The sequence below is a fragment of the Sinocyclocheilus rhinocerous genome, unplaced genomic scaffold (genome assembly GCF_001515625.1).
Source record: "Sinocyclocheilus rhinocerous isolate Xijiao unplaced genomic scaffold, SAMN03320098_v1.1 scaffold950, whole genome shotgun sequence".
Classification (NCBI taxonomy): Eukaryota; Metazoa; Chordata; class Actinopteri; order Cypriniformes; family Cyprinidae; genus Sinocyclocheilus; species Sinocyclocheilus rhinocerous.
This window is the reverse complement of record NW_015637169.1, coordinates 241,036-266,666: the sequence shown is the minus strand read 5'-3', so window position 1 is coordinate 266,666 and position 25,631 is coordinate 241,036. Positions and strand designations below refer to the sequence as shown.

Genomic DNA, 25,631 nt, shown 5'->3' with positions numbered 1-25,631 from the left:
AAAAAAAGTTAAAGACATTTAAAAACAATTATGTATTATATTTAGTTTTAGTAAGGATGTATTACACTCTAAAAAATGCTGGGTTAAAATTTAACCCAGCGCTGGGTTAAAAAGGGACAAACCCAGCTATTGGTTTTTTTTGACCCAGCGGTTGGGTTCAAAACAACCCAACCGCTGGGTTTGTCCCTTTTTAACCCAGCGCTGGGTTATATTTAACCCAGCATTTTTTAGAGTGTAGTATTGTATTTTACATTATAATGAATATTGGGAGGAATGCATTTAGTTATCATGAAAATTGTCACAATGCAAAAATATATTGATATATCTACGGTACTCAAAACTTATTTATCTTATATAAATAAAAAAGCTAATAAATTCTGCAATTTTTCACAAACTACTGTACAGCAACTACAGACTTGAGATTGAGTTCAAACATGTAAATACATATATATTCTAAATTGCTAATTACAAACGTCTACCAACGTTTTTTTGGTTCTTTTGGGGTATGACATTTTCTACAATCTTCTACATTCAACAAATATTCTATATTTGGCTGAGATTCACCCAAATTTTTTTGCTTTTCCAAGATAAGATCTATCAATTCACTCTCTCCTCAGTCCATATTTCTGGATTCACTTTTCCGTCGTTCCTTCCTCTCCATGATCCCTCCGTTCCGTTAATCCCCTGCTGCTTCCTGTCCATCATCTCAGCCAAACCCTAAAAGAGCGCTACATGTGCCACACACACACACACACACACACAGATCTGTGACCTGCTGTCTCAGTAAACACTGCTGCAGTCATCTGTTGAACCACAAGATTTTGTTTTCAAAGATAGAAAGAGAAAAACGCAATAGATAACTGACACACAAAAAAATGATAGCAGGTTGTGGAGACAGTGACAGCAGGAAAACATATGGCAAAGTGGAGGCAGAAACAGAGGGAAATGACAGGAATATTTTTGAATTGGTCTTCCTCACTCCTCTGTCATCCACTGTCACTTTTTCTTTTTCTTTTTCTGAGGAGAACTGCTTCAGAGCCTCCAGTGAAAACACATACATATAGAGATATATCTATAACAATCATATACATATATCAATATACAGTATGCCTGTTTTCATAAACAGCGTATGGGTAAGCTGATGGATTCAGATTCTACGCTTCAGAAGCATTTCCTCCGTTGTAGGAAGCTGATCTGTTGCATTCTGAGACGTGTGCATCTGCACCACGCGTCCACATGGAGAAAGACAGACAGAGAGGGAGCTTAGATAGGTGCTTTGGGAGCTGGATTAGGTGTGCTGTTCTGTCTTTTCGTGTGTGTGCGTGTGTGAGCGTTCTGCGTTATTGTGTGTGAAAAACTGAGGGGCTGTAATTCTGAGACCCTCTTTCTCTCTTTGTGTGTGAGTGTGTGGTAGATGATAGATGATAGAACTGAGAAGAAGAGGCCCCAAAGAAGCCAGAACCAGAGGAAAATGTGTTGATGTTGCTCAGAGGTTGCTCTTTTATTGCTCAGGAGTTATCTCACTTGGGTTTCTTTGAGTAGCAACTTTGTGTCAGATGTTTCTCCTGAAATTTCTTTGGAGAAACAAACAGAAGCTAAACTAATATTGTGGATAGCGTAGCTCTGATCATTTAGATTTGGATTAGAATGAGTTTGAGTTCATACTAAAATTGCAGACTTTGGTGTCTTGGTCATAACAGATGATAGTTTGAGGCAATGTTGAGATCTCTGTTGAACCTCTCCTCAAGAGAAGCACCCATTTTAACTGGAGACTGTGGTCTAGAAGAAAGAATGGAGATGTTCGAGAGATCTCATTTGTGATTTCCCTTTCCTATGGGGTCTGCGAGTATGTTTGCCAGCGAGAGAGAAGCAGAGAGCGTGTGTGAACGAGAGAGAATATCTGATCAAAAGTGCCCAATTTGAGAAACAGCTGCATGTTCACACACAGAATAGAGTTCAGCAGATCAGATCAGACCTGTTAGTTTGAGATATTTGAAAAGAAAAAAAAAAAAAATCTGCAATGTTGCTCATTCTAATCTAGATGTTAAGATTAGCACATGCATCTTTAAAAGGGCCAACACATTGTATTTATGACAAAACCTTTTATTATTAAAGTGTCCATGTTACGTATATTACAGTTATGTAAAAATAATGAAATTATTAATAAATGTCATTATATTAATTAATCATTATATATAATTTATATTTTATGTATCTATATATTTAGACTTAGAGCTACAGTATATATTCCAATTAACATTTATGTATTCAGAACTGTCAGCAAAAATAGTTGGGTGACAATGCGTGGCATATATTTTGACCCAAAAGTATATAGTTATAGTTTACATTTATATATTCAGACATATTATACTTTTATTACTTATCAATAACTGTCACATGAACATCTTAGCAGAATCTTTAATCATAATCTTTTTTCGACTGAAAATGGGAGTTTATGACAGTATGTTTGGTGTTTTGTCACAGGGGACAGAACTGAGCAGAAGCAAGACACCTTGATTGTGAAAACAAAAGCGTCAGGAGGACTAAAGAACAACAGATATTCCTTTGAGAGAACAGAACGGTGTAAAACACTGAGAATGACTTGTGGAATACCTCCGAGCTGTAGCGTGAGGCATCTCTTCCTCGCTGGCATCACGCAATGTTCAGTGGGACAAAGATCCCGAATAAGGCTTGATTCCAACAGTGTCATTTCTTCAGGCTTCTGAATTGGAATTCTACCAAGTGTTGTTTTTGTTTTGTTTTTCTCGGGCCACGAAACAGTTTGTCTCAGGGTTAGATCCTCGAACCTGGAGTCTCTCCAAAGGGGAGGAATCTTGCTCGCTCTCACTCTCTCCCTGTAGTGATGACAACGGCGAGCACATTGTGTGCTGAAGTGGCGTGGAAAGCTCTCCGTCTTGTTCCCTGATGAGGGCTGCTTTCCCTGTATCAGCTTGCTGTTTAGGAGCCGGACAACAAGTCAGCATTTAACCTGCTCTAAACTTGGAGACAGAACTCTTTGCTCAGCAAACTTGCTTTCTTGGTTCACATTAACTAAACTCCGCTGGTTTAATTGTCTCCAGTGGCGCTGTTGCATTCTGGGATACGCATTGTGGGATTACTCAAAGAGGATCATGGCTGCCTCACACCTGTTTTTGAATGTGTTGACTGCCGTTTTACTGTTGAGCTACGTTTCTTACGGTCAACAATCCAACACTGCCAGCACAGGTGAGCAAACCACAAATCGGACGGCTGCTCCGTCTGGTGCCCCGGAGGTCACACTCGCGACCCCGGGGTCAGACGCAGATGAAACCCCGTCGGCTGGGAGCCGCTGTTGGGGTTACTACGATGTAATGGGCCAGTGGGATCCTCCGTTTAACTGTAATGCAGGAATCTACCTGTTCTGCTGTGGCTCCTGCTACTACCGATTTTGCTGCCAGTTCAAGGTTCACAGTCTGGACCAGACGTCTTGTTCCAATTACGACACGCCGGTGTGGGCCAACACAGGCAAGCCGGCGGCTCCGGTGACCGATGTCCAGGAGGAACCGGATCGAGACCGCACTCACATGATCGTGTACATAATATGTGGAGTGGTGGCCATCATGGTGCTGGTTGGGATCTTCACCAAATTGGGCCTGGAAAAAAGTCAAGGAGGACAGACGGACATGACAAACTCCAGGTGAGTGGGAGTGAGGATGACTTCATTGCTTAGAGGTCGCTTGTCAATTAAATTCTCAGAGATGTCTCATTTAAGTATCAACTTTGCATTAGATTTTGCTTCTTACAATTACTGAAGAGACTTAAAAATGAGAATTCATTAAATGTATGGAACTGTAAAGATCAAACCTTTTGAGCTGAGTTTTTATTGTAGACTTTTGCATCTTGGCAAATCTGAGCACTGTTTGAGTTTTCTTCAGAAACTGTAGAGGAAACACATGTGAGCAGAATAATCTGCTAAGTAGGAGAGTTAGACTAAAGTCTCTATTTGTTTGTCTGTAATTGCAGACTAGCTCTGTACAACCATAGAACCATTTTGAGTTCCACAAAGACATTTTTGTCATCTTCATTCTTAAAAATAAAGTTTTTATTTCTTTTTTACATTCATATGGTTCCATGAAGAACCATAAGAGCTGTTTCTTGTTGGCTTGTTGGAGGTTCTGCAGATTATTGAAACGTTCTTGACACTGAGAAAGAAAAAAATGGTTCTTTTAGGAACTATTTACTCAAATGTTCTTTGGGGAACAATTCTTCTATGGCATTGCTGTGAAACCTGTGGAACGTTTATTCTTTAGAAAGCTATATATATGTTTATGCTTTGAAGAACTCAGAAACCAAAACTCCAATCTGAAGAACCTATAATGTAACATCAAGATCTTGTTTTAACCTCAAAAAATGATAGGCTAAATCCAGCTCAAGAACCTTATATAGTTTTTTAAGAACCTTATATTATCATTGATGAGACAAAAGATCTTGAATATTAAGGTGTTGCAAAGAACCAACGAAGACTTAAAGTGGGGACCAAACAACTGAGACCACTAGTGAAAAAGCTACTATATGATTACAGATTATATTGTTAGAATAACAAGTAGAAACAATATCTTAGTACTTTGTATATTCTTTATTGATAGGAGTTCTCAAGCTGCATAAATTCCTCGAGCTCACATGTTCTCCAGCATAATTTAAGACAACCCTGAGAGCATATTTGTGCTCCAGTGGAAGAAAGAACATCTTACCATCTGTACAAAGAGTCACATAATCAGTATCACAAATTTGCTTATTTGATTAGTAACCTAGAAATAGTGCAGAATCTAAAATAATTGTTCATTTTTTTATGGAAACTTTAATTGTTTCACACATTTCAAAATCCAAAACTTTTCTAGCTTTTAAACTCCGTTTTCAGTTTTTCAGTGCAGTTTCAGACTTCTGCGCCCTACTGTATTTCTAAGATCATACATTCATGTTGATTTCTCAAAGCTCAGCTTTTGTTTGAGTGGAACTGTACAGTACTAGCTGCGATCAGTTCAAAAGAAGAAGCACAATGAAACATTTATATTTTTGTACTCCTCTATTATGTGTTCCGACTATATGACGTTTGTGAAAAAAAAAGAAAAGAAAAGAAAGCTATTTTAATGCACTCAACACCATCATAATGTAAATAAAGTTGACACTTTGGTCTCTCTTCAGCATGGGGAAGCGTAGCGCTGTCCTCCAGGGGCGGGAAGAGTGGGACGTCAGTCCAGCTATCTGTTTCTCATCCGTAATGTGGCATGGCAGACAGACACCACCATGATTTAATGAGGGCTATTGATAAGTGCTGGAAGCATGCCATGCCCGAGATAGAAAGCGCGCGCGTGTGCGAGAGAACGAATGATAGACTATCCGTCGTCTACTGATTTTAGCGGGTGGGTAAAAACAAATCTCTTACGCTTTGTGACGGAATAAAAAAGTCACATGGCAGAGATGCATTTCTAAATGTATGAAAATTTATAAGAGTTTATTTTGGTAAAGATATGTGTGAAATGAACACAATGACAAAGGCAGTTTTAGAAGGGCAAGCTTGTGAAGTGTATAGCCAGCTTGTTAATTTAACACGATTTATCATAGGAAAGCTTAATGAGGCTCAATAAATGGGTGCCAAAAGTAGTGAATAGTGTGTGTCATAATGGTGCAACTAAACATACCCAGTGTCTGTTGGGACGAAATACAGAGGCACATTGAGGAGAGAAAGAGAGAGATTCTATTGACCAGCTCTGAGAAATCCAATGAGGCCAACATGACTGGATTCATCCAACACAAACATGGGCCAGTGTAGAGACCAACGTGCTCGCACACACATACACAAAACCCATCCTATGCCACTGACCTTATAAAATCACAGGGTCAGAACAGTGACTAATGACTGGTGAAATGTCTAGAAACCGAAATGACGTGCTTCATTTGAGTGTGCGAATGCATGTGCGTGCTGAGCAAACCGACCGTGCCGGCTTGAGACGTTCAGGTTTTATGTTTTTGTGCATAATCTGACCTTTAATAATTAACTTTGGTGTATTTGAAGGGCATATCGCGTTTCAGTGCATTTGCAAACTGTGTGTTCGCTGGTGTGGGTTTGTTTTTCATGTGTAAAATCAATTCAGTTCAGCATGAAATGGTGCTTTTTCGCCACTACTCGAGTGATGGTTGGACTGTGCGAACGCTCTGCTTTCTACTTGCATTATTTTTATGTGCGTGCTTGACAAGTCTCTTGGTCAGACATGCCAAGTTTTACTAAGACAAAGTTAGTAAACGGAGAGCCAGAGAGTCTTTGAGAGAGCATTTGTGTGCTTACGAAGTAAACATCGTACATCTGTGCTCAGTGCCTTTATTACATGATCATCCAGTCAATAATGGAAGTGGCTCTGTAATGTTTTTTTAATGTCTAAAATGTGTGAGCATGCAAATAAAGCTTCACATTGAGAGGCTGGGAGAAAAGAAAGAGCACATGAAGGACAAAAGTAAGGGCAGAAACTCGTAACTCGTAAAGTTTTCAATGAGTGTGTCCTCAGTAAACACCAAGATGCCTGCTTTCTAATACATGCGCCATGTTGCCAGGAGTTAGCAATAATAGCAAATATTTGTCAATTTGAAAAAATAGTTACCAGTGGGCTATGTTGCAATGCTTTCGAAGATGAACTTCACCTTCAGCCTCCATGTCCTGGTCAAAATCTCTGTTTCCACCAGGTCGAAGTAAATGGTTCAAGGTTTGTCTGGTTAGCACGGTCCAGTTAACCCCTGGTGGTTGATGTCATAATTACACTATCTGGTTCTGAAGTGCGTCTTCAATTCAAAAGTAGCTGTGCATAAATTTGTGAGTGACATATAAATCACAGATAATTCATCATATTATCGTATATGCTTTTCCATTGGCCAGTTTTTGGAGGGCTCATAAAGCCTACTGTATCATTTAATACACAAATTTCTAAGGCCTCTAAATTATAAACATGATTAAAAAATGCTGAAAAACCTATTGCGCACAATTTACTACATGCCTTCAGTCATTTGAATGATAGCTTATACTTCTTTGGCAAGTAAAAAACCTATTAGTACAATTCTAAAAACGACGAGGTCATGGTTGCCGTGTCTATTTGAAATCTTTACTGGTTTTTATAATGTAAACGTAAAAATAACTGTAATTTTTTACACTTTTCAAGAAGAACATTTACTGGACTGAAGCAACGTAGGTTTACATGATTATCCATACATCATTTTGATACAAATCATTAAAATGTGAATTTCAAATTTGACACATTAGGCTTTTGAGGAATGCTGAACACAAAAGAAGATATTTTGAAGAATTTTGAAGAACCAAACATTTGCTGGTCCCCACTGACTTCCATAGTAGGGAAAGACATACTATGGAAGACAATGGGGACCATCGACTATTTGATTACCAGCATTCTTCAAAATATCTTCTTTTATGTTCAACATACAAAAGAAACTCATACAGGTTTGGAATGCCATGAGGGTGAGTAATTGATGACAAATTTTCATTTTTGGGTGAACTATCCCTTTAAATATCATCTTAGTAAGACATATTATTGGGAGATATAGAGCAACAACTTAAGTTTAAATGCATTTTATGTAAGTAGTCTGCTTTAAATATAATTGATTACAAGCTATCAGAATTTCATCTTATTTTTTTGACCATATAAGTATTATCAGCTGCATCAAATTGCATATTTTTGCTTAGTTCAGGCCTCCAAGCTTTCTCATTCTTGAGTATGAACTTCATATTTTCCTATATGAGCCATAAAAGCCCGATGTATCAAATATGATACTTAACAAAAAACACACATGCAAAATAAACTGTTCCATCTCAAAATTATGTATAGGGTTTAATAGGGTTTATAGGGATAAGAGCCCTCCAAAATTAACAAATAGATCTCTCATGTATGTGTGCATTTGAGGAGCTTGTGGTTAATTTTACGGATAAACCTCACCACAGATTTCTCTTTCTCTGATTTCATAGAGTTTGTTTGCTAGTCTATATTCAGCTTTACTGGCCAGCAGACAGGGTCCACAGAATACAGTGGTGCCCATTAAAAATGCATTACGACTTCTGATAGAGCTGATTCCCAAAGCTGGCACTGGGACTATTAATGCGCTAGACAAACAAACTGAGCTCCACAGTGAGTCCACCAAGGCGAGCAGAAACCAGCGGGAGACGTCTCACAGGTCCTTCTATACAAACCTCATGAATACACTGAAACCGGCTGCACTTCACTTAGCCACAGGTCAAAGACTCCCGGGTGTTTTTCACAGCTTTTCAAAAGGAAAGAAAGGGCAGAAATGATGAGAACTGATGCAGAATGACTCTTGACACATTTGGCAGTGTAATGAGAAAGAAATGAATCTTGAAGTGCAAAAAAACACAAAAAGCGGGCTCAGAAAAAAAAAGAAAAGAAATTTAATCTATAAAATTGTTACATATTTGCTTCCTCACAAAAGCTGAAATTAATGGTAAAATTAATGGAATATGTATATAAATAAAATTCTGAAGCCTTGATTCCTCCATTATCTGTAATGCTAAACATATTTCCACCTCCTGAGGAGTTTGCTAATTACTCTGCCCATTCGTAAATTTCCATCAACAACAAATCATGCATATGCTAATACATCTCTTTACCTTTTTATGAACTTTCTAGTAAACACAGTTGTGTTGTTTTAGTCCTACAATAAACCTTCTTGGCCTCCATAATGTGCTAATGCATGTTGCTAACTAGTATCCCATTAGCTTGCGTTAATTGTTGGTGTCGCCTCGGGGCAGGTTAATTGTTAGCATAAAATGCTATGTTTTGTAATGTTCCCCCTAGTTACACTTATTGTTAGCATGTTAACACTAACAAGTGGGTTATTGCAATGACATGTTTGGTTTTGAAATCCTGCTTACTGCATACATTTAATGGCGAACATTGTTGTCTTTACCAGTAATTAGCTTCCCAATTAACTGTAGCACAGCCTCATCAGTGTCATTATGATATTGTTTCCTGTCTGAGAACATAGTTTGATTAGTCATTGTCTGCCTTTAAAAGCATCTCTAAAGGAAAAAAAAAATAGGCCTAGAGGAGACCGGGGGGCTTGTTGTCATGCAAGGAAGTTGTCAGAAGCACTATATCTCAAGATTTTGAGTCAAAGGTCCAATTACACAGGTCCAATTGCGTGTTTTCTATTTAAACAGTGACTTTGTGTGATGGTTTGAAATATCTACTGTAAAATCATTTAAAAATAAATTCCACTATCATAAGATTTTTACTAGCTGTTGAGTATCAATTGAAGGTAATAAAACGTAATAATTTCTATTAATTCTATTAATAATTAAAATATAAATATTAGATGAAAACCTAGCTTGAGCTAAAAAAAAATGAATGAATAAATAAAAAAATAGCAAAGTTTTGTTCAAAATTAATTAACAAAGTTAATGAATAAATAATTACTAAAACTGAAATAAAAAAAGATTAAACATTAATAGTAATATTTAAAAATGTCAAAAAGCACACAACAAAATTACAAACAAACAATAAATAATTAATTAAACTAAAAAACTTCAAATGAAAATATAAAATTAAAAGCAAATTCTAAATATCAATAAAAATTATAATAGTAAATAAATAATATTATGCAGAGTTTACCTAAAAAAACTTAACTCTCAAGGGTATTTTTCAAATACAGTATGTCAGGTATGGCAGGTTGTCAAATTTATTAGTATGTTGTAATTTTACAATATCTGCTTGCTAAAACATAAATAAAATAATTTTATAAATAAAAAATAATTTTGCTTAGAAAATATTAAATAGCCTATTAGCATTGCCACTTTAAAAATGTTCCCTGTATGACAACTTTCCCCACTATATGTTGTCATGTGTTAATTGATCTATATGTCTTTTTTTTCCCCCCTGGGCAATAATGGTGGAAATGTTCCATTTTTTATTTACTTATTTATTTTTTGGAGCCAAAACTAAAACATTTTTGTTTATACAGAAATTGACAGTGAAATATAAAGATATCCTAAGAAATCTTCAGTAGAGTAAAAAGTGGGACAACTAGCCCCAGTCTCCTTTACTGTTCCTCAACAGAATGTCTTGTTGTTTGAAGACGTGACCTGTAAGATTCTCTGCATGCTTGGACACATTGAGTCGTGATGCTCATGCGGGTGACAGAAAATGGGAAGGTCTCATCTACTCATAATTTCCTGTCAGTTTTACTGAGTGTATCTATCATTAAAAACTGCACCCCCTAACCTCACTTTAGCCCCTTTGACACACCAATAGCCCATCACACGGACAGATACGCATGTTCACACACACGTCCTGTTCCGCTTCATTGAAGACTGAGAGGGCTCAGAGGGCTTTTGGCAGCTCGAGGCTCAGCTATCAGAGCCCCTTGAGATTAGCAGTTTCACTGCATGTACCTGTCTATCAATGCCTCGGTGAAGAAGCTGAACCACACGTTACACACGGACGGACATCACTTCGGCTATAAAGGTGACCGTCTTGTAAAGCTACTAAATGGACCATTGCACCCATGATTGTTGCAATTCCTCTAGGAAACTGCCTCCCTTAGCTCAAGAGCAAAGATGTCAGTGACGGATGCTGCCACTACGGATGGATTAGACACCGATTACAGGGCTTCACCGCAGGATACTGCTCTGCCCGAGATTTCATTTTGACTTAAATACCACGAGGAGTAAAAGGCTAAAAGCAAAAAATGATGAGTTTTGCAGGGGCGATATCAAAAAAAGGATGTCAGAAGGCAAACTAGTCTAACAGCAGAAAGACATTACTAAAAGGGACAGTTCAGCCAAAAATAAAAATTGTGTCATTGTGTACTTACCCTCATGTTGTTTTATTCCAGCATGACTTAGTTTTTCTATAGAGAAAATCTACTGCAAAAACATCCTGGCTACTCTTTTCTAAGTAAATGGGGACTGGGCAACCCAGGCTCATTGGGAAAAACATGCCAGTGGTGACATTTCTGCAGTATGATCTTGTGTTGTTTTTGCATGTTTTGCAGCACTTTCAAAGTAAACCATCCAGTGAGTGGAAACAGACAAATATGAATCTAGCAGTGATTCATTACGTTAGTTGTTGTACGTATCTCTGCAGTTCGGTAATGAAATGTCTGGTAATCAGCGCTAAAAAGTTAATGCTAAAGTAACATACAACCTACACTAAAACTCAACCTTAAGCCTAACAGATAGTGTTAACAACAGCTAAGCTGAGATAAAAATGCATTTGCTTAAGCAACCATTCTATAGCTTGCTTATACAAGCGGAACACTGTAGGTGTGCTACCGAGCAAGTTTACTGTGTCAGTAAGGAGGTGGTTATGTGATGCAAACATCAAAATATATTAGTTTACAAATCATGCACTGTGATAAAAGGGTTTTGAGGTCATAACGTACACTGTAAAAAATGACTGTGAATTTAATGGTAAAAGACTGTAAAAATGCTACAGTAAAAACCTGTTAAATGGTTAACGGTAAATTCCCCTACTATATACGGTGAAAAACTGTATTGGAAATTACATGTATTGGACATAAATTTTACAGTAGTACACCGTTTTTGGAAGTGAAAAAGACTGTATAATTTACAGTGAATAACCGTTTTAGCGTTTGTGTGAATGACACTGTGCACCTTCTATATATGTTATTATTTAAAAGCTGCTTGTGATGGGCTTTGGTTCATTATGTGACTTTCTCATCACCACCTGCTTTTGGTGGTTATCAGTGTATTACAAAGGTACAAAACAGATTTTAGTACTTCAATAGGTTGGTATATTAACATTATATCAGTTAAAGAAATTACGGTATTTAACTGTAAATTTAAGTTAAAACCGTAAAACCTAAAACGTTGCTACCATATTTTTTACGGTAAAATTCCGGCAACCACAGCTGCCGTTTTTTTACCATAAATTTTACGGATTTTTTTTTACAGTGTAGTATTGGCCAAGGAATCATGTGAAAATACATCATTATTAATCGAAAATCTGCCCATATTTATAATTTGTGTGAAAAGGAATAAATGTTATCAGTGTTTTATAGCCACTAGTGTTCATTTCAGCTGGAAACTGCAGGGAATTTATATAGGTATACAATTTTGAGTTTTGCAGAAATATAGAGGCAAGTTTTTTCCAATGAGCCTATGTTGGGACTAGGGATGTCAAGGTCTATAAATGGCAAAAGAAAAAAAATAAAAGGTTCATAAAAGTGGTCTATGCAACCCCAAGTCTTCCAAAGTCAAACAGTACAAGGAACATGCTACAAATCATTATTTACTGTTAATCTTTGTCTCAGGTGAAGCTCTTGAAATTGACTACAAAAGTCATACTGTAAGAACAACATAGATGGTACTGTACAATGATGTCATTTGATGCCACTGGTGCCCCATGACATTGGTTCTTGTGTGTCTAATGACCAAGACTTGGAATATCTTGTACGGATATGGTAGTTTTACGCTGCTTTTTTGTCATTTCGAATCTTTACAACCACAGTTCCCTTTCACTTTCATGATGAATAAGCTGTAAAAGAGTGGCCAGTATATTATTTCACTCGTCTCATAGTCTTAAAGCAGAGAGACATACATTTATTACTGGATAGATCCAGGTTTAAATTGCATTCATACCCCAGTCACTTATATCTGAATATACATAGACATCAAATCTCATTTGTCTGTTGTCCTTTCAAAAAAAAAATTTTTTTAATATATATGTGCAAATCAATAAAATGATTGTGCACACATAGTCTCAGCATTCGCCACTGATGATGCGCTCATATGTAGACATTATGAAGTCATGCACCTCGTCTGTTTCACAAGCAGCAGGTTATATCACAGCACTGCACTCTGATCTATGCCTGCTGGATGTTTTATTGCTCTCTGATGACTGATCGCTGCCTTATCCTAATACTTCTCCTTAGAATTGGGATGGTTACGTAATCCTGCATAAAACTGCTCTGTTTTGATCCCAGTCATTTACTGCGATGTTGTTTCACCATGCAGCGTGTTATGCAAGTATCAAGTTATGCATATATGCAATGTTTCTTTAGTTATATCAGGTCTATGATGAATCGCTTGCTGTCTCAAAATGTTATCAAAATTAGGGGAGCAAATAGAATAAAACCTCAATGAGTCACAGAAGTGTATCATTTTAATACAGTGTAAAGGCACTGAGAAACAATACAGAGGTGTTAGATGGATGCGTACATGCTTTCAAACACACCGGCTGTTGTAGGCTGTCACTCTTGCAGTCAATACGGAAATCTCTCGGGTTGAGACAATGTTGTGAAAGAGCAGTCAGAGACATGTAAATATTGTATGTGTGTAATGGCTTATTGGCCAAATATGAATTAATGATTCCGTTTCAACAGTCTATACTACATTAACTCTGTACCAAACACTTCATCGTAACACTAAGACATCCCATTATTAATCAAACTGAACCAAGCTATCAGTTACGGATCATTAGTGCAGAACATAAGCTCTGTTTGTGGATGATTCATACAATGTATGTTATATGATATGTTTGTGTTTAAAATGTACTTGGATATATACTATTCAGTTTTCGTTGACCCACATTCTGTGTTGTGGTTTGGGTCTCTATCCCTCTCGCACAGCATATTGATTTCTTAAGTGGGGGAGCAGAATTCAACACACACACACACACACACACACATTCTTTTTTTTATTCCCATTCAACCTCTTTTGCATTTCCCACTCCCATTCTCACTTTCTCCTCCCCTCTCAAAGTTTTCTCAGCCCTTCACCTTATTCTTCACCATTTTCAGCCTGTCTTTTCTTGCTTTTCCATTTAGCCTCTTCAATGGAGCTAAAGCACAAAAGCTCAGCCATGGTTAAGTTCACACTAAGGAGAAACCCGCCTCCTTCACGGCCTCGGCCATTGTGCCATCGTCTCATTCCTGTCACGCTATTGTGTTTCCATAGGAATGAAGGCCCTCAACAAACCACATTTGCAGGAAGTTGCGCTGCAGACTCCATTGCAATTATAAGCAATTTGCATTCGGTCAATATAACAAAAAATGAGTGATAACAAAACAAACCCCAGACATTGTTAATGGGTGATTCATGTGACGTTGTTAGACTAGGTGGAGTTGCAGAAGTGTAGAAGTGTAGGTGTTGTTATCAAACACCGCATGTCTTTACACACTCCAGTTGTCAAGCAGTTGAGTTTAAAGGGTAAAGTCTATTACCATTTAACGCTATCGTCAACTAAAATGAAAATAAATTTTGGTTAGGTTTTAGTTTTGTGAGGCAAGTTAATAATCAGTCTGGTCTAAATTGTTTATTCATTGGTATTTGTGCGTAAAACTTGCAGGTACAAAAACCGTTTTTTGTAAGCTTGGGTAGATGCTTAAATTGTGCAATAATAATATATGTGCAAATGGATGTATGAATCCTTTGCTAATCAAAATAAAGACATTACATGATCAGTAATTTCTCAATGATTACAAGACATTTGATTAATTTTAAGGTTTAAAGTGTAGCTTGGTTTAAAATAATGTAAACAAACTACAACCAGAACTCACACGGAACACAAAAGTTATTTCAGTTAAATAAATGAGCCAACCAAGTTAAATAAATGTGATTGATTATGGCTACTAATTAATTTTAAAAAAATTAATACAGGTTTGTAAACACTTGTATGTCTGTTAAGTTGTTCATTCATAAATTATTTGAGTTTTAGATGATTAATATTGTAAGTTTTAGGGTCTGTTCAAACTTAAGTAAGTGCATGCGTGGCAGAATCACATTTTACATAAAATACATATAAATAATCATGAGATCAGATCAGAAGTTTTCTAATGGAGTAAATCTCAGAAAACATAGTTATATCTGTGTGTGTGTGTGTGTGTGTGTGTGTCAAAATAAAAACATTATATATATATATATATATATATATATTAAATATAAACCTTTTTTCGAAAGAAAGAAAGTCATACAGGTTTTGAATCACATGAGAGTGCAGACAGAGAACACAACAGACAGAAGGATCAAAGGCTGAATGGGAGGTTGGATTGCTGTACACCATGTTTTAAGCAAATAAATCAATTACTGAGAATACTGTATAGTGTATTTGCAGTTGGAGAGCCAGTAAAAAGTTTATTATAGTGTCATAACCAGGTGTGACGCAATAACAAGACAAGCAATGTTGTTTGTTTATTAGTTTTTGTCCAAACCAGCCATGACTGCAACTTGATATTTATTTTTTTTTATTACTTTGGGGTTGGGATACACAGTAAAAATAAAATTTGTCTAAAAACACATAAATTGTTTTGTATACTTCTGGTTTACTTTACTAGTCAGAGTTTTTTTATTTTTTTTTTATTTTTTTATTTTAGACCAGTTAATTGTAGTTTTTTAACTGGTAAAATTGCTACGCATTAAAGATCCATGAATATTAATAATCACAAAAAGAAAAATATAATGATCAAAAAATTTACTTTTTGGTACTTATATGTTAGTGATTAAAGTCCAAGCTCCAATAGTTTTTAACCATTTATTTTGAGCAGAAATGTGATGTTAATGGAGAAAATCAAAATATGAAGTTGTCACTAAGGTTTGCATGCACAGATATTTAGTACCCTAAAAAGTAAAATGGCCAGGTTTGGCTTAGCTATGATTTAATTCTCAAACTATGAAACCATTTTCCTCAACTGCAATGTCAGCTTAGCATGCAAACTTGTTTTAAGTAAAAAATATTTGATAAGAAATGCACATCAAGTATGTTCTGATTTGGTGTTGTGCAGTAATTAAGCTTCCAATGTGACTAAAAACTACTTGTTGCTGGAAAATTGCCCCATTTGCTACGCTTACAAGAAATTCTTGATTTGCTGTCGAAAATAATCTAAACAGAGGTCATTTTTGGAATGTAAAATGGCACAAGTGTGTTTTGGCCTTCACAGTGAGTTGTGTGTTTGTGCATGTGCTTTGTGTCTTAATCAAATTGATGGAAAGTCGATGGCTAATTTGCAATTTGTTGCAGCAATTGAGTACTTTACCTTCTCTCTCTCTCTCTCCCTCTCTCTCTCTCTCTCTCTCTCTCGCTCTCTCACCTTGATCCTGAATTACTGCTGCACAGTTCCTGTTAATCCCACATAAAAAAGAGACAGCGAAAACACAAAACAGTTCAGTGATAAGTATCACCAATGAGCTGCTCAGAGCTGAAGCCCTGCGGGAGGAACAATTCTTTCCCTTTCCATGTCTCATCCCTCATTTCAGAGGCTCAGCGCTGCTCAGTCATCCTGAAAGGACTTGTTCCAGGGGGGATGGTGGGATGGGGTGTGGGGGATTGTCAAGGCCGAGCGCAAAAGAGAGGACCTGATTGAGACCAGGGGGTGTAGTGCTGAGATTGTACAGATATTTATCTTGATCTCTGTCCTGTCAATCAAGCTACACACGCTGGAGACATCTACAGTCGATGAGAAGATGAGGGAGAGGAAGGGAGAGGGAGAGAGTGGAGGAAGGACTGGCAGAGAGAGGGAAATGTATATTGTTTATTTGACTGATGAATCTAGTAGAATCAAGGAACGAAGGATCATATTTTCAAACAAAATGGGGTATTGAAATGCGTTCTATTTTAACTTGATGCACTGCCTCAAAAACAATGCTCATGGCGTGAGATGCTGAAAAGAAACATCCATCTGATGCATACCGTAATCGCAGTAATTAAAAAAAGTAAAAAAAAAAAAAAAAAATTGTCTGTGGTTTTCAACCCTGACTACTTGGCTGAGTTATCTGTAGCTTACTTTTAGCTGAAATAAAATAAAATATGAATATTATATAAAAAAACTTAAATTTAAACTGAAAACTGAACTGAAACTACTAAAATTACTGAAAGTTTGCTTAGAAAATGCTAAAAATAAAACTGAAATAAAAATAAATGAAAGCTAAATTGAAATATTAAAAAAATGAATATGAATAAACACTATAATGCAATATATACGAAAAATAAAATAACTCTGTCGAATGAAAACTGAAAATGAAAGACTATTAACAAATATTAATTATAAGCATAAAAATGCTCCTAAGACAGATTTTTTGTTTTGTTTTGAACAACCACATTAGCCCCTGCAGAATTCTTCATATCTCCTCAATAAAGCATGCAGGTGCAGTCTGACCTTTACAGAAGGAGGTGCAGGTCCACCTGGAGGTTCAGGTCATTCATCTCGGAGGTGGAGTACGGTTTTGTCTTGTTCCAGAGAGGAGGGCGGTTGGTGTGCCAGTTGGTGCAGTGGTGCAGGATTGATGTTTTTATAAACCTTCATTCAGCAAAGGTGCCGGTGGTTCATCATTTCCTCCTAATTGCAACGTCGCGGTGTCACCAGTTAAGTCAGCCGGCGTGTGTGTTTTTTTTTCAAGTGGATTAAATACCTACGTGACGCATTCATCCTCATAAGGGAGTGATAAATGTGTGCGTACGTTGGATTTATTTTCTCTCTTTAACCCCACATCACATTCAGCCATTCAGTTCACTGAACCTGTTCTAACAACATTCTGGTCTTCCAGTACCCAGAGCGAAAACCCTTCTGTGTTTCTTCCACGAGCACATTAGCTCGAGTACAGCTGACCCAAATTGAAGTGCTCGGCTCAAACCACATGTCTGTTGTGGATGTGTTTGGAATTCTCTGTGCGGCCGCGCCGCAAATGGCTGTTGGTTTTCAGACAGTAGAGCCGATTAACTTGATTTAGGATTAAATTGCTTGCACAAAATTTCATTTACTGCTTACCTCTGGCTGAACGGCCCACATCACAAGCAAAGATACATACACACAGAAACAATGTTCTGCTTAATGTGTAGTGTCTTTCCACACACACACACACACACACACACACACACATACAGTATATATATATATATATATTAGTGCTGCCAAACGATTAATCACGATTAATCACATCCAAAATAAAAGTTTTTGTTTAAATAATATATGTGTGTGTACTGTGTATATTTATTATGTATTTATTATGTATATATACTGTACATACTTTCACTGTAACACCCCTGTGGACTGTTTGTTGTGGTTTCTTCCCCTTGTGTTGGTTTAGCCCGTATAATCATTAATTAATTACCCTCATTGTGTTCACCTGTCTGCCCCTCGTTATCTGCCCTATAAGTTCCTGTCTCTTGTAATCTAGTATTGTCGGTTATTGTGAATGTTACCCCGAGTGTGTGTGTGTCTCCTCTACCCGAATCTGCCTTGTTGTCTCTACATTAAACATCCTTATTTGAATCCTTGTCGTCCTCGTCATCCTGCCTGCCTCCACACACCTTGACCGTGACAGAATAACCGACCCAAAAGTAAAGTATAGCGGCGTCTTTCCCCTCGTTTGTTTTTTCCAGTTTTTGTCAGTTTTTATTTTGTTTTTTTTATGGATTACCCCGCCTTCGAGATCCTCCTGCTGGAGCAGGGGGAACGCTCTCTACACACACATATTTTATGTAAACAAAAACTTTTATTTTGGATGCGATTAATCGCGATTAATCGTTAGACAGCACTAATATATATAGTAATTTTTCCCACACTATGGAAGTCGATGGCTACCGTCAACTGTTTGGTTACCAACATTCTTCAAAACATCTTCTTTTGTGTTCAACAGAAGAAAGAAACTCATACCGGTTTGGAACAACATTTTTGGGTGATCTATCCCTTTAATTTCAAAAGTTGTTAGTAAGGTTTGTAAATAATTTAGTTCTTCAAAAATGTGTATTTTTTTACATGTTTTAAGTGTTTTATCATTATTTTAAGTTATGATTTTGCTCAGTTTAAATGTATACCTATTTTATCTCCGGGTTGGTGGTAATTTTACGAAGCTACGAGAATACTTTTTGTGTGCAAAAGAAGAAAAAAAAAAGACTATTCAACAATTCGTCTCCTCCGCGTCACCCTGTAGTGCCAGTTTGGAGAGTATCCACTGGATGTAAACGTGTTTTCGTTCAGATCAAATCACAACAACGAAGGAAACAGATCTGGCGTGACGCAGCTGACACAGAATAGCATACGCTGTTTACGTCCAGCGGATACTCTCCAAAATGGCACTACAGGGTGACGCGGAGGAGACGAATTGTTAAATAGTCTTTTTTTTTTCTTCTTTTGCACACAAAAAGTATTCTCGTAGCTTCGTATAATTACGGTTGAACCCCTGATGTCACATGGATTATTTTACCGATCTCCTTGCTACGTTTCTGGACTTGGGAACATTTCAGTTGTATTGCTGTCTATGCAGGGTCAGACAGCTCTCAGATTCCATCAAAAATATCTTAATTTGTGTTCCGAAGATAAGAAAGGTCTTACGGGTTTGAGACGACATGAGGGTGAGTAATTAATGACAGAATTTAAATTTTTGGGTGGATTAATGCTTTAAAACATACAGATACTGGGCAATTTAGTTTAACAAAAGACACTTGGAATGTAGATTTTGTAATGATTTATACAGGTTAAAGAGAAATGCTCGTTTGTTGTTTGGGAACCACATTAACATTTATCACTACATCAGGTGGCTAAAATTAGAATCAAGTGCAAATTAGAAGAACATCGTTAAAGAGAAAGGTCACACATTATATAAACCTCAATAAACTAGTCTGGTTTGGTCACAAGCTTTAAAATGCTTCAAAAGATCAGCCTGAGTCCCTTAAAAGGGTGGTTGTTGAGACTTATGAGTTTGGAAAGGGATTTAAAGCCATTCCCAAACTATTTAAAATTCATTGTTATTTGATGAATAATATCACCTTCACCCATAAATACAGTCCACACTAAGTTCCAGTATCAATGAGACCACATGTTGAAAAAGGACAAACCTTTTCTTACTTTCACAGTGCTAAATTGAATTGAAGTCGTTCCTGAATCTGCTTACAGCCTATCGATTCTCACTTTAGTATGCCTTTTGTATGCCTTTTAAATGTATTTTTTAAAATAATCCAGAATTCTCTCGCTACCCCTTTACCTAACACTTGTATTTCATCGCATGCACACACATTCTCAAATCTCTTGTGCGTTCAGACTGAAAGCTCTGTCTCCCCTCAGTAAATACCCTCAAATCGCTCACGGATTTTATCTGAATCCAGCGTTTTATTTCTCTCCTCTCTCTGACATCTCTTAGGAAAGTGTATGTGTGTGTGTGTTGCAATGCAGGCATGTAATGCAGTGCTCGGTTTAGCCCAGTCAGCTCTACAGTTATTAACACAATTTACACAGTTATAGCCTTGCAGCCGCCAGGATCAACGTGATGCAACCATAGAAGGACACAGAGCCACACACATTCATAAAAAGCACGTGCCCTTGAGTGAAGTGCAGTATATAAACCCAATATTCCCGCTGGCCCAGTTTAAAAACAGGCAATCAATGAAAACTGACCTGTTCATTTGAAAGCGAGGAGGTATGACCCAGCATTTCGCCCTCTGAGTGTGTGAATCTGTCTCTCCGTCTCCTCCCAGATAAGGCCATAATGAAACGTGCCGTTATAAAACAAAACGAATTGGTCTGGAGGAGAGAAAATGAGTTCTTTGATGGAGTTCCACAGGGGACGAGATCACAGGACGTCTATATGAGAAAGATCAGAACACAACCTCAGCAAAGCACAGGGAGAGACATGAGAAGGAGAAATGAAGCTCTTTAATGTGGAGGTTTTTGCATCTCTCAACCATAGCTCACCCAAACAAATGAATGTTCTTCATATCTTTCCATACCTGTATGAGTTTCTTTTTGCAAAGTCCTGCAAGTTGCACTTTTCCATTCTATTGCAATAATTGGGGACAGCTTTAAAGCTTCAAAATAACAGAAGGCACCATCGTGAAATGTAGTCCATATGCACTGTATTTCAAGAATTACAGTTTGCTTTACCTCCACTATATGTGGTTTGCTTATACTGTGCATTATGAATGCAAAGGGAGAAAAGTTCACGTACAAAAGTAGCGATTACATGAAATGACTGTGAGACACTTACAGTATTCTAGTTTTATGCAGATGACACAATGATTGATATACTTTTTACTTACAGTAAAAACTGTAATGTTGTATAATATTGTATAGTTGTATATGTTCAAACCATTTTTGCTTATTTTATGTTTACTAATAGTAAATTTTTCTGTTTATTTTATAATTTTTGCTTTCAATTAAATTATTTTGAATTAAACTTTTTTTATTCAATTTTATTTTACGTTTTATATATATAATTTATTCCTGTGACGCAAAGCTGAATTTTCAGTTTCATTACTCCAGTCTTCAGTGTCACATGATCCTCCAGAAATCATTCTAATTTGCTGATTTGCTGCTCAAGAAACAATTCTTATTATTATCAATGTTGAAATCAAGTTGTGCTTGCTTAATCATTTTTTATGGAAACTGATAATTTTTTTTTTTTTAGGATCTGTTGATGAATAGAGATTTCAAAAGAACAGCATTTATTTAAAATGGACATCTCATGTAACATTTTGGTTTCTTTACATTTCTTTGTTGAATAAAAGTGTTAACCTCACTCCAAGTTTTTGAATGGTAGTTATATTAAGGTATATACTAATACATTTTTTGATTATTTTTTGATTATTAACATTTGATATTCAAGTTCCAAACAACAACAGTGTGGATAAAAAACTCTTTACTGAGACCCTATCTAATTTAAAATGGACCAAAAATACATGAATGTCCACACTTTCAAGGCCAAGGACAGTGTGAATGCACTCTTTGAATGCTTTGAATTCAGTGTGAATGCATTCTTTAAAAGAAACTCAGTCACCTTTATGTGGACTCAGCCCTTATATTGTTCAGGAGAGGCTTTAGCAAATATTATTTTTAAGGATGGCAATAATTAGGAAACCTTTGTTTTGCACTACTCAGTAAAGTGTGTGTGTGTGTGTGTGTGTGTGTGTTAAAAGCACATGACTCATATGACTGAATCCAAAACATGTCTCATGGTGTATTTGTTTAATTTAAACGATCCCATTTGCTCAGTTTCATGAAGGGTGCCAATACGTCTTGAGTTGCCTTTAGACTTCATTAATCTGCATTAATCTGACGGCAGACTGTTGAGAGAGAGTGTGAGAGAGCAAGCGAGAGAGAATTGCCTTAGGGATTGACGTCTTGCTAGTACAGCTTCAGACTGTTCTTTACTCTGATTGCTACATGAATTTGCTTGTGTGTGTACATGTAAGAGGTGAGGCGTTTAGGGTGCGATGTTTCTCTTCTATTTTTGTATCGGCCAACTGATACCATAATTGCAGCTTTTATACATGTGATATACAAATGTCTTAGGCCCAAAACAAACTTAATGCAAGTATTTGAATTTTACTTTATATTTAACGTATGCACTAGTATAAGCATTATGCATTCTGGCAGATAATTACTTTAAAGGGGTGGTTCACTGTTTTTTTTTTCTAGGCTTGATTGGGGTGCAGTCTAACATGTGTTAATGCTTTGTTTAAAAAAAAAAAAAAGCATTATTTTTCACATAATTTACCTTTACTCCACACCGCTCTGTCCCTTCTCGGAGAAAAGGGCTGATCATTTCCTGCTTTTAAGAAGCCCCGGCCTCAGAAATAAGCGATGGGCTCTGATTGGTTAGCTAAGTCAGTGTGTTGTGATTGGCTAAACCGCCTCTAGTGCGCGTCTAAACGTCCCGCTCCTCACCTCAGCGGCATGTGCTCCGGTTGTATTGTAAACAATGGCATCGTTAATATCGCTTATCAGTTTGAGCCTGACTGAGAAGCAGAGGATATTATTGAAGAGGTTCGTGCAGAACCTGTGCAAGCACGGCTCTTAATGGTAGGCCTATGGTTGTAGTCCCTACCAGCCGTTTTTGTAGGCATTAAACTGACAGAATTTTAAAAGATGATATCTCCGTTTGCATTGAACTTTCAGCTTCGTAACTTTGCAGATATTGTTTATGCTCAAACAGCAACATTACACACTAACTAACATTTAAAAAGTGAAATCTCAGTCAACCACCCCTTTAATATTATGACCAATGACCAAAAAATGGCAGATGGTACAGAATAAAACATGCTAAATTAAATAATGTTAAATTCTGCCAGTGAATTTGTTATGAATTTAATTTAGAATTATAATGTACAGTATTGAAAATTAACATACATTTTGAGAATGCTTAAAGGAATAGTTTACCCAAAAATAAAAATTTGTTGAAAATTTACTCGAAGATGTAGATGACATTGTTTCTTTTCAGAACATATTTGGTGAAATGTAGCATTACATCACATGTTCACCAACGGATCAATTGCAGTGAATGGGTGCCGTCAGAATGAGAGTCCAAACAGCTGATAAAAAAGCATTTCACTTTAAAAGATGTTAATTGATGGACTATAATTGTATGGATTACTTGTGGATTATTGTGATGTTTTATCAGCTGTTGGACTCTCATTCTGACGGCACCCATTCAGTGAGCAAGTGATGTAATGCTAAATTTCTCCAAGTCTGTTCCCATGAAGAAACAAACTCATTTACATATTGGATGGTCTGAGGGTGAGTACATTTTCAGCAAATTTTCATTTTGCGTGAACTATTCCTTTAAGATTACATTTAACATTGTTATCAAATTATCAGTGTTTGTAAAGATTAACTTTAAGTGAGTGTTAGATGATGGCAAAGCTAATATAAATGAAATGTAAAAATAGGAGAAATGAGCATGCACAATCAAATATCCAATATGAATGAAGGCAACTCTATTGCTCCCTTGAATTTTGAGGTTTGTTAGTACCAATAGTAACGCATGTTAAAGTCAACATGAAATCAAAAATATCCTAATAATATACCTCACTTTGAATGTTACTTTCATCAAACAAATCTATTCCCTCCATTTATTTTTTATTGTTTCACTCAGATTAAGTGAATTGGTTGTGAAGATTTTACATGTTTAACTATGTACTTTGAGGCTGCACTCGTGATGCTTTGGCCAAGCATTTTTTTTGTCTGCGTTTGCTTGACGTAGTATTTTTCTGGCATTAGTTTTTCTGTGCATGTGTGAGAGAGCGAGTCTTTGAGAACTTGAAGTGTCAGTCAAAGAATGTTAATCCACAGCCAAATAGCATCTATGAATGTTTATCTGTGCATGTGTGAATCACAGGACATTTTAGTGTATTACAGTTTTACAGACCTGATGTGAGCTGACAGGTGTAGCTAAGCGCAGCTAAACATCACATATAACACAGGGAACAAGAAAGAGAAAGGCATAAATGCAAATTCTATGCAGTGTGCATGATCTTTTGATTTATGTAGGGTATGTGCGCGAGTCATTATTCAGTAACAGCGATACGATGTTAGAGACATGTGGTCATGTGATCACAGGAGGTCATTGTGATGCTGGGATGTAGATTTAGATATTCTGGATTCCACAGCAGAGATCCAGTCTATAGCCATGAACTGTTAGTAGGTCGTCAGCCACCCTCCATCAGCATTCAGTACAGATGCAGCTGATAGAGAGATCAGAGAAGGTGCATCTCATACAGATGTCCTGGTCATACTTGACCTCCAAAAACAAAAATTACCTCGAAATTACATTGAAAAAAAAAACCATACATTTATTTTTTTATTATTTATTAAATATTATAATTTCTTTATTTATATATATTTGTACATTAAGGCAATGCATCTAGTGTTTTATTCCTCCTGGGTCTTTCAATCCACCAAACTTGGCACAGTCCTTCAGGCTGTTTTGACTATGCTTTTGTTTTCTCTAACTGATTGACTGTATGGTTTATCTACACACCCACACAAGGAACAACATTTGCATGTTTACTTATTCAGTGTATTGTTTACATGAATTAAAAATTGTGAGTTTTGAGAATAATTATACATTTATACATTACCATTGTCAAGTGAGCCCTAATTAGATCAACAGTCCTAGATACATAAATGTGTGAGCTTTTAGATTGCAAAAGAAAAATATAAATGGCATACATTATTAATAACAGTAATTCATTTTAATTTTTAAAAATATTTATGAAGCACATTCTATTTTTATTGCTGTAGTGCACTGATTACTTATTAATATTAAAGTCAATAAGCAGTAATAAAACAGTAATTGGGCCCTTATATAAAATATAAAATATTATAATATATATACACACACACACATAATGTGTTTGACACATACATATATACAGTATACAGGTATATATACATACAGTGTACCGCAGACACGGATTTTGTCACACACAGAACCGCTCGCGTTTGAACTCGTGTGACTTGCTGCATGCTCTCTTTCACGTCCTCCACATTCCTAACCCAAGACCGTCGGGTTACTGATTACTGATATCAACCCAAATTGGATCAAATCAAGTCAGCTTCCTAACCCAACAGTCTCAACCGAGCATTTGGATTGAAACAATTACTAGCGTGTTTTATATGTGTAGGCTATAAAAAAGTGCAAAGTGTATGTTTTTGCTAAATCGCTTGCAAATTTAAGATTGTTGTTAGGTCATATACCACATAATATAGGTACCCCTTAGTTTCAAAATACTTACAGTAGAAATAATTTTTAATTTTACAGGTTGTTACTCCTTTGTTCCCCAAACGTTGCATATTATTCCCTTATACCTACACGGAGGTAGGCTACTAAATAGGTACACTATAATTACAAA

The 25,631-nt window shown here is 36.6% G+C and overlaps 1 protein-coding gene across 2 annotated transcripts in view; it reads left to right on the top strand.

Moving 5' to 3' along the window:
• The first annotated feature begins 1,011 nt into the window (after positions 1 to 1,011).
• Positions 1,012 to 25,631, top strand: part of LOC107748786 (protein shisa-9-like) — a 72,633-nt gene continuing 48,013 nt past the window's right edge. For both annotated transcript variants that reach the window (XM_016563737.1, XM_016563736.1), the window contains exons 1-2: positions 1,012 to 1,133; positions 2,485 to 3,676. In XM_016563737.1, the coding sequence (XP_016419223.1) occupies positions 3,132 to 3,676 (545 nt within the window). In that variant the 5' untranslated portion in view covers positions 1,012 to 1,133; positions 2,485 to 3,131. The remainder of the gene's footprint in view (positions 1,134 to 2,484; positions 3,677 to 25,631) is intronic.